A 12,441-nucleotide genomic window follows, 5' to 3' on the forward strand; every position below is an offset into this window, starting at 1 on the left:
CATCTGTGTGATCTTGGCCCCCTCGGAAGACCCGCGTCCTCATCTGTAACCAGGGGCCCAGCATTGCTCCTCCCTCGGAGGTGCTGCGAGTGTAAAGGGAGATGGCAGGAGCGAGGCCTTGGCGCCCTGCCGGCCTTGTTCCCATCGCAGTGGCGGTGACAAATGCCACCGCCCACGGGTCTCTATCAACAGTACCGCTGAGCTGCACCCTCTGCCTCGGCTCAGCGCCCACGGTCAGCCCTGGGTGCCGGTATAATTAGCTCCGTCTCGGTGGCGAGCATGCTCACAGCCTGACACCGCTGTCACCTCCCGCTCGGTTATCCCCACTCCGGGCACGGGTCTGAGTGCCACAGAGGACAAGCTGGCACTCGAAGCCTCTGACTCCTCACAAGGAGTCGAAGCCTCTTCCTTCACTCCCGGGGTGTGCCAAAAGATGAGTTTGAAGGCGAAAAAAATGCTGCCTCTTGCATTTGCTGAGAAATCCGTTCCTCCAGATCCCACAACCCACCGAGGGGGAAAAGGCAGCCTGTTTCTTTAAGAGGCCTCCGCTAGCCGGGCGGAGACCCCCGGCGTTTCCCGCGACAGCTGGGCCCGCCCTTTCTTGAGTGACAGGCCAACAAACGAATTGAAGGAAGAGAGTTCAGCGTGACGGCGGAAGGGAGCAATAGAAGCCCGGGTCGGCCTGCGCGGGGCGGGACCCAGGGAAGGCGGGGCGGGCCGAGGCCGGAGGAGCAGCGGCAGCGGGACCCCAGCGCGGGGAGCGGGGCCTAGGTCCGCGCCCTGGTGAATGCGGGGCGCGCCGGGGGCCGGGTCGTGGCGGGCTGCGGAGAAGGGCCTGGCCCTAAGGACGCAGCAAGGAGAAGCGCGTTCCGGCTGGGAAGGGGCCGGGGGCTCCTGCGCGCTGCTGCCCGGGGGGCTGAGGGGCTGGAGCGGGCGGGCCTGGGCTGCACCGGGCGGGCTCGCAGCTCCTAAGGGGTCGTGGCCCAGCCGGTCCGCCCGGCTCGCGGGGATGCCGAGTCCCTGACTAGGAAGGGGTGTCGGGTGGGAAGAGGGCGGGCCAGGCGGTGAGGAGCGGGGGCTGGGTCGGAGGGAGGCGGGGGAAGGAGGGTGGAGCCGGGGGCGCGACGGGAGCTGGGGGCGAGGAGATGGGAGAGGGACGGGATGGGAGAGGGTCAGTAGGAGAGTGTCCGGGGCTGGGTGGCACGTGTTCGTGCCCGGGAGCCCTTGGCGTCGCGCCCCGCTGCACACTCAGACACTGGTCACCACCCCGCCCGCCCGCCGACCGGCTCGGTAGCCGCGTTCCATTCACTTCCCATCGCCCCGCGCCCTCGCGGCTCAGGCCTCTCTCGCCTCTGGCCTGTCCCGGTGTCCAGCTGACCCGCCCACATGCTCTCGGCCCTCTCCCCTCTCCCGTGGGCCTCGCACCGTGGCCAGAGGCATCTTTTCAAAATGCAGATGAGACCCGGACACTGGGCTCCTGAAAGCTGGCGGGCTTCCCGGCTCTGAAGGGTCAGCCCCGGCCCTCAGCCCCAGGCCCGGAGATCTGGCCCCTCCGGCCTCTCCCTCCTCCCAGGCTGCGAATCCCTCTTGCTCAACCCTCTCCTCCCCCTGGACGCCCTCAGCCCCCAGGGTCTTGACGCTTGGACTTCCTGCTCCCTGGGCCTCTCTTCCCGCCTGACTTAGTCCAGTCTTCATCCTTCAGATCGCCATTCAAGTATCGCTTCCCCTCGGCATCCGCGGCCCCACGCCCCCACCCAGTGAATCCCCACTTTCGTCACCCTGTGCACTTCTCCTTCCCGCACTTGCACAGCTGCAGGGCACTGATTTAGGAGAGCACTCCTGTCTCTCCAGCCGCCAGGCAACAAGGTGCACCAGGAAGAACGCAGTGCCTGCTTTGGCTCCTTGTGCCTCCAGCATCGTGCACAGGGCCGGGCACTGGATATATTTATTTAAAAAGTGAATGGAGGACTTGGCTTTGGCAGGAGGAAGGGTGTGGTCCCTTATGTCCGACCAGTGGGGGCAGGAAACCAACACTGGGATACTCTGTGTGTGCCTGGCCCTGTGCTGCAGCAGTGCGGTCCAGTAGAAATACCATGCAATACGTATAATTTAAAAATGTTCAGTCGCCGCATTGAAAAGAAACAGGTGAAATGAATTCTTGTAATGTATACTTACTTAATATATTCCAGAATATTATTTTGACATGTAATCGATATAAAAACATTATGAATTACATAGTTCACGTTTTTGTGTGTATACCGAGTCTTTGAAATCTGGTGTGTGTTTTGCACTCACAGCCCATCTCAGTTCGTGGTGACCATATTTCAAATGCTCAGTAGCCACACGTGCTAGGGGCTGCTGTGTTGGGCTGTGCGGTGCTAGGAGCTTTATATACCTGTGACATTGTGTCCCTTTTTGAGTCTAGAGGCGGATAAAATGCCACAGGTATATAAAGTATTATCTGCACTTGACTAGCAAAAATGATGAAGCTCCTAAAAGTTACTTTGCCTGCCAGCAGTCATCCTAGAATGATGAGAATGAGGACTCCCATCTGTTAATATGGAGTCTTTCAATACCCTATGCTGCCTCTAGGAGGTGCCAAGGAGGTTTGAGGGTACAGGAAGTGGGGACTAAACTTATTGGAAACAGTGGTATTTCGGGCATATTGGGTGTTCTAACTTGTTCCATGCAGAGATAATGTGTCTGAATGCATATTTGATGCAGTTGAAGGAAAAATCTGGCAAGTCCTTCTTTGACTCAGTCACCAGACCTCAGCACAGCCTGCACCCACTCAGCCTGGGCCCAGGATCTGGACAGAACAATGTGCACCCCCTGCAGCATCTCAAAGATGCTGGGAGTGCTAGGCTTGAGTTAACAGTCAGGCTGTTCAGTTTCATAATTGCTCGCCGAGTGAGGTCCTCACCACCGTGAGGCCAGCACTGTTCTAGGCCATTTAGGATGACCAGGAGTATAAGTCACAGCCTTCATCTTTATGATGCTTCTCGTGTAGTTGCAAAAACAGTGATCACAGAATGATTAGATGATGTGCAAGACACCGTGGTGATGAAGAACCAGGATCAGTGATGTGCAGAGACTGCAAAATGGCTCTTTCTAAGCGAAACAGTGCAATGCGCATGAAAGTGTTTAATTTGAACTTCTTTATGCAGGGCGGGTACTTTGCAGTTTGCCACTTGACTTATTTACTTACTTAGCTGGCTGCTTAAGGTATCTAGGGGTTTGGATGGTTTTTTGGGGGGGGGTGTCTTTTGTTAATCCTCACCCCCCAAGGATATTTTTTTTCTAGAGAGAGTAGAAGGGATGGGGAGAGACACAGAGAGAAACATCGATGTGAGAGAGATGCATCGATTGGTTGCCTCCCACATGGGCCCGACCAGGGCTGGGGATAGAGCCTGTAACTAAGGTACGTGCCCTTGACCAGGATCAAACCTGGGACCCTGTCGTCTGCAAGCTGACGTTCTAACCACTGAGCGACTGGCTAGGGCATGCTTAAGGCATATGAATTTGTAACCCCATTAGACATGCTGGTTTTAGAAGAGAGTTACTGGAAGGGATTTGTTGAGCACCTATTATGTCCCATTGTATTGGACACAGCTCTGGAACTGGCTGTAAAACTCCCCAACATTATTCTGCTAGAAGAAAATAATAATAATAATAGAACAACACACCAGCAGTGCTTTGCCTTTTATATTGATTTTTCTCCTTTTCACATATGTTCCCTCATTTTATCATCATTATACTTCAGCCTAGCAAGTAGGGCCCTTTTATGCTGGTGAAACATGGTTACAATGTTTTTGCAACTTTTTCAAGTTCATAGTTGGAATTCTGCTTACTCTGTGTCAGGTATTATGCTTAAATGGTTTACATATATTATCCCACTTATGTTTCCAACAACTTTATAAAGTAGGATTGATGTTAATCCCCATTTTATAGCTAAGGAAATTTTATAAGTAAGGAAATCCACTCCAGAACACATGCTCCTGTTAAGCTACACTGTCTCACTAGAAGGTCAAGGTTGGAAGAGACCTCAAAAACATCTTGTCCAACCCCCTCAGTAGATCAGGACTTGAAGTCTAGAGAGGCTTGTGCTTGTAGGCAGTGAGGTCTCCTGTGCTCCAGGGGGGAAGACTAACCCCAAAATGAGGGCCCACGCCTTCTTTTGTCCCTAACTGGTGCTGTGGCCTTGCCAACTTCTTTGGACCTCTGTTCCCTTATTTGTAAAATGAGAGGGCTTGGCCTGATTTTACAAAAACAATGCTGTGTTGTTATGGTTGGTATTGAAGGAGTCAGGCCCACAGCCCAGATTTCAGGCCTAACCCAGGACTCTTAGCTCCCCACACTCCTTCCCTTACACAGCTCTGCCTCCCAGTTGCAACCATGGTGGTCTGTTGAAGGAAAACCGTCTCTTAAAGTTCATCTGTATTTTCCATCTCAGTTTCTGTTCCTTTGATTGCCAAAGACTGAAGCAAGTGGTCTGTAAACACTGACCCCTTCTAAATCCGTTTTCTCTGTTATAGTTAGGGGTTCACAATTCTAGGCAATGAATAATCCTCTGTCATTAGTGTTTATATTCTATTTTAAAGGCAGTTAGGTGGAGAGCCATCCTGAAGGGTATTTTTGGTGTGGAATTCTGTGGACACAACTGTGTACTGGGCATTGTGCTATGAATTTTGGGGACTAGGCACAGGCTTGATCCCCAAATTGCTGTGGCTTTCAACCCAGGCCACCCATTAGAATCACCTGGGAGAGTATTTCCATGACTGTGGGGTGGGCATTGATGCACAACTAGAGCCACTGGTCTAGAGCTGCTTCTCAGACTTTGAGGTGTACATGAACCCCCTGGATGGACCTTTTTGGAGGCAGATTCTGACTCAGTGGGTGATTTGTATTCCTGCAGCTCCCAGGCAAGGCCCGTGCTGCCAGTGTGCAGATCACACTTAGAGTAGCAAGAGCAGACACTGCTCATAGGGAAGTCACAGTCATTGGGATTGTGAAGGTGTGTCTAAAAGACGAGGAGAGCAGATGAGGGAACGGGGTGCAGGACTAGGAAATCCACTTGGGAGAGTGATTGTCTGAGCTAGGCCTTGAAGGATGAGTAGGAGTTTATCAGCTGAGCATGGTGAAGGCAACAAAAGTCCAGACTTGGAGGATGTTTGAAGGAACAAAGTGGCCTGATGTGAGGGATGTAGCATCTACAAGGGAGTGTCTGAAAGCCACAGGAACTGGAGTAAGGGCATGCTCTGTGCAGGAGTGTCAGCTCCCTTATGTGAGTACAGGAACACGGCAGAAGGTTTCTAAGCAGGATAAGAGGAGACCTAGGTGATTCTTAGGGTAGGTGTTAAGCGGAAGAAGTCCAGTTACCCTGTTGCCACACCCTTCCTCACCACACTTGGGCTTTATCTAACTTAGTGGTTTTTAACCACATGTTTGAATAAGTCTTGTGTCCAAGAAATTTCAACAAAAAGGAGAAATCTCAGCTGCCTTTGGTATGAAGGTCCTTCGCAGCGTTTCTAGCAGTGAATGTCAGAACATGAATCTCTGCCCCCCGAATTCCCCTCTTCTCTACCTCAGAGCCTCCTCGTCACTTGGTGGTCAGAACGAAGGGAAGTTGAGTCACTTCTCAGATGAGAAGATCTCAGGGAGCAGCCTCTATTGAGATTGTGTTCTTGATTAGAATGATGGTGTGACCTCTAGTTGCCTTCCTGGTGTGGCTATTCTGCTGCAGGAAACATAAACCAAACTTACCCCTGCCTCCCCCACTGAGTGGAAAGCAGAACAGAACAAAGAGCACTAGGCAATCCTATCCTAAAAAGAAAGGGGGAGGGGGGAGCTGGAAACCTCTGGCATTCTTCATTCTGAATTCCTTACTAATCGGAAAGATCATCTTTCACTTCCTTTCTTAAGATGGGCTGTCCACCCCCTGTCAGAATCCAGCTCCACGAAGGAGTCACTGCTTAGGTGATTGATGGGAAAGCTCCAAGGTGCTGATTTGATCAGCACACCTTCCAGAAGCCACTGAGAGAATGCTTCATTGGAGACACCAATGCTGCTATTTTTCTCTTGTTGCCCCAGCTTTGCCTTTGAAAACCTGGACTTTCAATCCTTATAGAATTATCTTCTTCAAATCAGTGTGTACCTCGCTCCTGTTCTTTGGCATTTTGAGTTTTCCATGTCTTCTTTATAGCCTTAATAGTTCCGAGGGGATGGGAGGGCAAGGGATGGAGAGCTGTGTAATCAATCGGAAGGGGCATTTTCCTTCTCTGCCTCTGGGCCTGCATGTAGAGCTGTAGCTCCCTTATCCTGACTGTTTGCTAGTGAGTCTATACAGTTGCTGAGTGGCGGAGTAAGGCTATTTATAAACCCGAGAATTTTGCAATGTTATTGAATTGCTTCCACCTAATTTCCACTTCCTTTCTAAAATGAAAATGAAAAGAGTAAGCAAACAAGTGCTGGAAGAGTTCCCCACAAGGAGATCCTTTATCCTGGGAAAATGGTCTGGAGAATGTTATTACATCCATTCTCCTATTTCCCGATGTTTCTATAGGGAGAAAAGCGGAGGGATAGTTCCCCCTTTCTTTTAACTGGAGTCAGGGTACTAAATCTGGTTTTCCAGTGAAATCCACTCTAATGTTAGAGTGGATTTAAATAATGGAAATAAATAACTTTAACTAATGGAAATACTGTGTAGTTGGGAGGTTGTAAGACTTGACGGGAACATCAGGCAACTAAGACAATTCATGCCAGTCCCTTTCCATTTAGAACCAGCCAGTGCATAGGTGTTGAAGTCAGAGCTGGTGGATTTAAGCAGACACGGCTGCTCACTGAACCACAGCTATATGCCTGGTGAGACCACAGGGGTGCACCTGCCCTGGAGGAGAAGCTAGTGAAAAGAGAGGTGTTTTTACTAAGGAAAGGTAAGGAAAGCTAAGAATGGTACAGAGAGGAAGTGACATTTGAGCTGGGCTTTGAAGCTTGAATAGGAGTTCATTTGACAGTCAAGGAAGGAAGAGAATGTGAAAAGGTACAGAAGAAATGAAGGAACATGACCTACCTCATAAAAATAGCACGTAGTCCAGGGAGATCTGGTTGGATTGTGCAGGACTGAATAGTTTTCAGTAGTTCTCAACCTGTGGGTCGCGACCCCTTTGGGGGCGTCGAACGACCCTTTTACAGGGGCCGCCTAAGACCATCAGAAAACACATATAAAGGGTGTCCCAAAATTCACGCAAGAAGTAATTTTGATAAAAAACACAGGTTTATGATTAAAAATTATAAATTTTTTATTGATTCATAAAGTATACAGTATAGGGTTGTGTATGGAATAGCATATCGGGTAAATGGCCTCCACGGCTTTGCTGGCACATACGCACTCTTTTGTTGAAATTTTCCATGACCGTTTTGCATAAATGTGGCTGAATTTCGATGAGGCTCATTTTCATCTTGATGGCTTGGTTAATCGACAAAATTGTCGTATTTGGGGTTCAGAAAATCCACGAGTGATTGTTGAGAAACAAATGCATCCACAACGTGTCACTGTTTGGTGCGGATTTTGGGCTGGAGGCATCATCGGACCATTCTTCTTCGAAAATGCGGCTGCTCAGGCAATAACAAAAGAGTGCGTATGTGCCAGCAAAGCCGTGGAGGCCATTTACCCGATATGCTATTCCATACATAACCCTATACTGTATACTTTATGAATCAATAAAAAATTTACAATTTTTAATTATAAACCTGTATTTTCTATCAAAATTCTTCTTGCGTGAATTTTGGGACACCCTTTATAATTACATATTGTTTTTGTGATTAATCACTATGCTTTAATTATTTGTGACAATGAAATTAGGGGTCACCACAACATGAGGAACTGTATTAAAGGGTCGAGGCATTAGGAAGGTTGAGAACCACTGGTTTAGATGGTGGAGTACCATTATCTGTTAAAATAGTGAATTGTTGTTTTGTGGGTCTCTTAGCTTCAGTGTATTCTAGCTTCAGGTACAGCAAACTAGAATTCTCCCCTGAGCACTTGCTATGGGCCAGGCACAGGGTTCCTGTGTTCGCATGGCTTTCAGACAACACCAGTCTGCCTAGGATCAAGTTCTGGCTGCACCACTTCCTTGCTGTGACACTGAGCATGGAACTTAATTTTTCTGTGCCTCCCATTTTTTTATCTGTAAATAAGGGTAATAATGTACCACACAGGGTTGCTGTGTGGATTAAATGAGTTAATATTTGCAAAGCCCTTAGAACAGTACCATAGCACTATGTAATTGTTAACTAATGTCATCATCAAAGGGATTCTTACGTAGAGGGAAGAGAATGAATTTTGAAGTCCTAAAACCTAGCCTTGTGACCCAGTTCTGAGGTGGAGGCTTATGGAAGACAAGTTTCTCAACTCGTCCGAACTTCAATTGCCTCACCTATAAAATGGGGGTGATTTCAGGGTTTTTGTGAGCATCAGCTATAAAAATGCTGTTGTACCTAGGCTGTCTACTTATTATAAAGAGGCATCTACACATAACTGTTATGTACAGATGATTGCTATAAAGTCACCATAAAACTGCTCTGTTTTAAACAAGCCAGACTTCTCTAAGTGGTTTCTACTCTTCATTAATTCAGCCAGTGTTAATTAAGGGCCTTCTTGATGCATCATCTTATGCATGTTATGCTGCGGTCTGTTCATACCTCCATATTAGAGCTGCTTCAAAGCTTGGGTCAATCTTAGTCTTAGGCTTTTTAGCTGCAATGAACAGAAATGCAGGCTAGTTTAATTTCAAGTTTTATTGGCATGCTACAAGGGAATTCCGGTGCCGCAAGTGTAGGAGGTGTAGCCATGGAATCTCAAAAGTCCTCAGGCAGTGGCCTCTTCCATCTCTTCCGGGACTTTGTGGCTTCTGGTTTCTGGCCTCCAATCGTCTGCAAACTTCTGGATTCTTTCTGCAGAGCAGCTCCCTCTGCAGGGCTCTTGGGGTTTGCTTCTCTGTACCTTTGGCTTACGAATGGCCTGGGCTTGCCATGATACCTGTTCTAAAGCTGACTGTGACCTTTCTATTCCAGGGCCATTGCCACCCAACTCCCTTTTAGCCTGTGTCTGTAAGTTCAAGAGGAAGAATTGGACTAGTCCAGCTAAAGTTGAGTGTTCACCGTGGTGCCATCAGCTATGGCATAGTTGGGAAGAGGTCATTCAACGCACCGGGCTGCCTGGGCTTTGTGGGAAAGGGCGGAGTTGCTGAGAATGGGGGTTTATAGTATCTCTGGAATAGTCTTGGTGGTTGCAAATCTCCAAGCTGTAAAATGGTTATAAATTCTTGGAACAGTTGGGAATCACTCAGGGCTAACTTTAACAAGGAAAGGGACAGTCGACCTAGGAAATGCCATATGGGGTCAAAGTCAAGTGGAACTGTAAGTTAATGAGCTTTAGCTTGTTTATCTCTAATAACAGTACCTAGAAAAGAGTTCCCCCAAACCCTATTTGTTTCTTAGCAGCACCATCGAAATAAGGGTATAGCTTCTTTCGGTAAGGACTTTGAAATGGGCAATCTGCATTCAAAGTTTTAAGTTCCACTTTAGAATCATGGACTTTTAGACTTAGAAGGCATCTTACACATGCTTTAGATTAACAATCACATCTCACAGTAGAAAACAAACTGAAACTTGGGTAAAAGAGACATGTGCACATCACCCAGACACTTAGTGATGGAACTGGGACTAGGTCCTGGGTTCTTTGGCTCTAAATCCAGTTGCTACTTCAGCAGGGAAAGTCATCCCAGCAAGCTGCTCTTCCTGTTATACCTAGGCTGTCTACTTATTTTAAAAATGAACTAAATAACAAATGTTCTAAGAAGGCATACTGTTCAGTTCCATGTATATAAAGTACAAAAACAGGCAAAGTGATAGAAGTCAGAAAGAAGTTGCCTCTCAGAGGGCTGGGAGGTAGGGGATTGACTGGAATGATGGAGGGAATTTTCTGGGGTAATGAAAATGTTCAAAGTCTTGTTTTAGATTAGAGAGATGTGGGTATTTCCATTATACGTATATATAATATATTTACATTATAGAAACATATACACAGTAGAAATACATATAATAGAACTATATATAGAAGCTCTGTGCATTTTATTGTATGTAAATGACATCTCAGTTTTCTAAAATGATCTCACAACTGACAGTCACACCCCTAATTAGGACAGATTTACCGATAAGGGTAGGATGCCTGCCCTAGCACCCAGATATTTGTGGTACCGCCCCTGCTTTGCTGTGTCACTGGAGCAGAGCATTTCAACCACGAGTTAATCTCATGGGGCCAGTTTCTATTCAGAGGTTTGCTGTGTGTCTAGGCACATAAAAATTACACATGAAAAATTCTGCTCGGAGCTGCCAAAGTTGTGGAAGCTTTAGGGGCCATCAGGCCATCCTCCTTAAGTCCCTTTAGGCTTGATTTAGTTGCAGTGAACAGAAATTCAGGCTAGCTTGGGCGGGGGGTGGGGGGGGGTGGGGGGGTGGTACTGGCTAAAGTTAAATCCAACTTCTGTCCCCTTGACTACTTATTAGCTGGGAGAACTCGGGCAACTTAACCCGAGCTTCATTTTGTCATCTTCACAGGGAGGTAATAATTCTCCTCTGCCTACTTCATACGGCTGCTGGGAGGACTCAACAACTAAGTGAAAGCACCTTGAAACCATCTCTTTTACATTGTCATGTTCTGGAAATGCTTGTATTTGTGACCATTGACTTCTGAAGCGGCCCATCCTAGTCAGGAAATAGTCATGAAAGCTTCCCTCCGGTGAGGCCTCTGGTTTGAAGGGGACGGGACTCTTAACCCTTTCGCCATGCTCACAAGGTTGGGACAACTGAGCTTTGTGTTTGGGCTGGAAAATGGATAGCATACAGGAACTACAGCTCAGCAGCAGCTCTGTGGCATGTTCCAGGGGAGGCAGGCGGTCTCCATCAATGAGGAGTGAATTACGGGTGAGGGGCTAAACCTGGGGGGCAGGAGGAAAGTCTTTTTCATTAAGAGAAAGGCCTCTCCTGAACTTGTAGGCGAGGAGTATAAATACACACGAAACTATCCATTAGTCTAGTGCAGCCGTGGGCAAACGGGCCGGCCCGTTTGAAATGAATAAAACTTAAAAAAAAAGAGACCGTACCCTTTTATGTAATGATGTTTACTTTGAATTTATATTAGTTCACACAAACACTCCATCCATGCTTTTGTTCCGGCCCTCCGGTCCAGTTTAAGAACCCATTGTGGCCCTCGAGTCAAAAAGTTTGCCCACCCCTGGTCTAGTGACTTCCCTTTGTCAGACCTTGGAGAGAGAATGCTTTAGCTGCTGCTTGGAATACCACTAAGCTAGCAGAGTTGCCTAGGGTATCAGTCACATAGGCGCATCTTCCAGACTTGTTCAAAATGATTTATTTTCCTTTGTTTTGGAGAGAAGTGGGGGAAGGGGTCAGAGGTACTTCAAAACCTTGTCCTTCTCTAGAGGGCTCTGTGTGAGGGTATCCTCAGCTCCCTACACCTGAGTTCTCAGCAGCTCTTGCCCTTGGGAATAGCTGCTAAAATAGCATTTCCTGTCTTCTTTCTCTTCCCCATATTCTGAACTCTGCATCATCCCACACAGAGGAGGCTCCACATTGTGTCCTTTGAGGGGGAAGGAGTGGCAGCAATAACTAGGGAGGAGGCAAGAGAGCATGTGCCAGGCCCTGCTGATGCTGGGATTTTCCTGGATTGACTGCACAACACAAGTGGGCTGGCTCCTTCAGCTGACTGCCCAAGCAAGAGAAGGCGGCGTCTGTTCTTACCCATCTCAGAGCATATGCTTCTCCCTCTCTGGTCCCAAGACAGGAATTTGCAGTAAATGTGTTCTTCTGCCACAGAGCACTCCTTACCCTTAAACTGAAGTGCCACGTTGGCAGATCTTCCTACTGGCTGATCTGCAGTTGATAGACAGGATTGTCCTGTTTCTACTTGCTGATTTAATCCAGAGAGACAAAAAGCCCAAGGAGAGATTGTGGTGTGATCTAGAAAAATTCAAACTAAGTAGTTCCATGTGTAGTAGTTCGGCCGTTGGACAATGTCTGTCTTCTAGTTTTCCAAAATATCTTACAAGAGTGAAAGTGAAAGCAAACTCTGACTTTTTCCTTCTTTCTGATTCTTTCTCCCCAGGCAGCCGTATCTGTGTGTGCATCTTAGAGAAGTAGGGCCCATTGGGAACAATGCCACCACCATCAGATATTGTCAAAGTGGCCATTGAGTGGCCAGGTGCTAATGCCCAGCTCCTTGAAATCGACCAGGTAAGCTCCTGAAATGACAAACAGTGATGCGAGCAGAGGGATCTGGGAAGTGTGTGGCAGAGGATGTCTTTAGGGATGAGGACCACTGGCATCAGGAGTAAGAACCAGCCAGAGGGAAGCTGAGGCCTGTCC

General features: G+C 47.9%; 1 protein-coding gene across 5 annotated transcripts in view; it reads left to right on the forward strand.

The window, feature by feature from the left end:
• The first annotated feature begins 711 nt into the window (after window positions 1-711).
• The window catches only part of ELMO2 (engulfment and cell motility 2), a 36,807-nt gene continuing 25,077 nt past the window's right edge, over window positions 712-12,441 (forward strand). For 4 of the 5 annotated variants that reach the window (XM_006091347.3, XM_006091349.3, XM_023756185.1 and 1 more), the window contains exons 1-2: window positions 712-783; window positions 12,182-12,309. In XM_006091347.3, the coding sequence (XP_006091409.1) occupies window positions 12,232-12,309 (78 nt within the window). In that variant the 5' untranslated portion in view covers window positions 712-783; window positions 12,182-12,231. Of the gene's footprint in view, window positions 784-10,661; window positions 10,799-12,181; window positions 12,310-12,441 lie in introns of those variants that run through there. The other variant, XM_023756184.1, reaches the window with a different exon arrangement.

This window comes from Myotis lucifugus, unplaced genomic scaffold (assembly GCF_000147115.1).
Source record: "Myotis lucifugus unplaced genomic scaffold, Myoluc2.0 scaffold_90, whole genome shotgun sequence".
NCBI lineage: Eukaryota > Metazoa > Chordata > Mammalia > Chiroptera > Vespertilionidae > Myotis > Myotis lucifugus.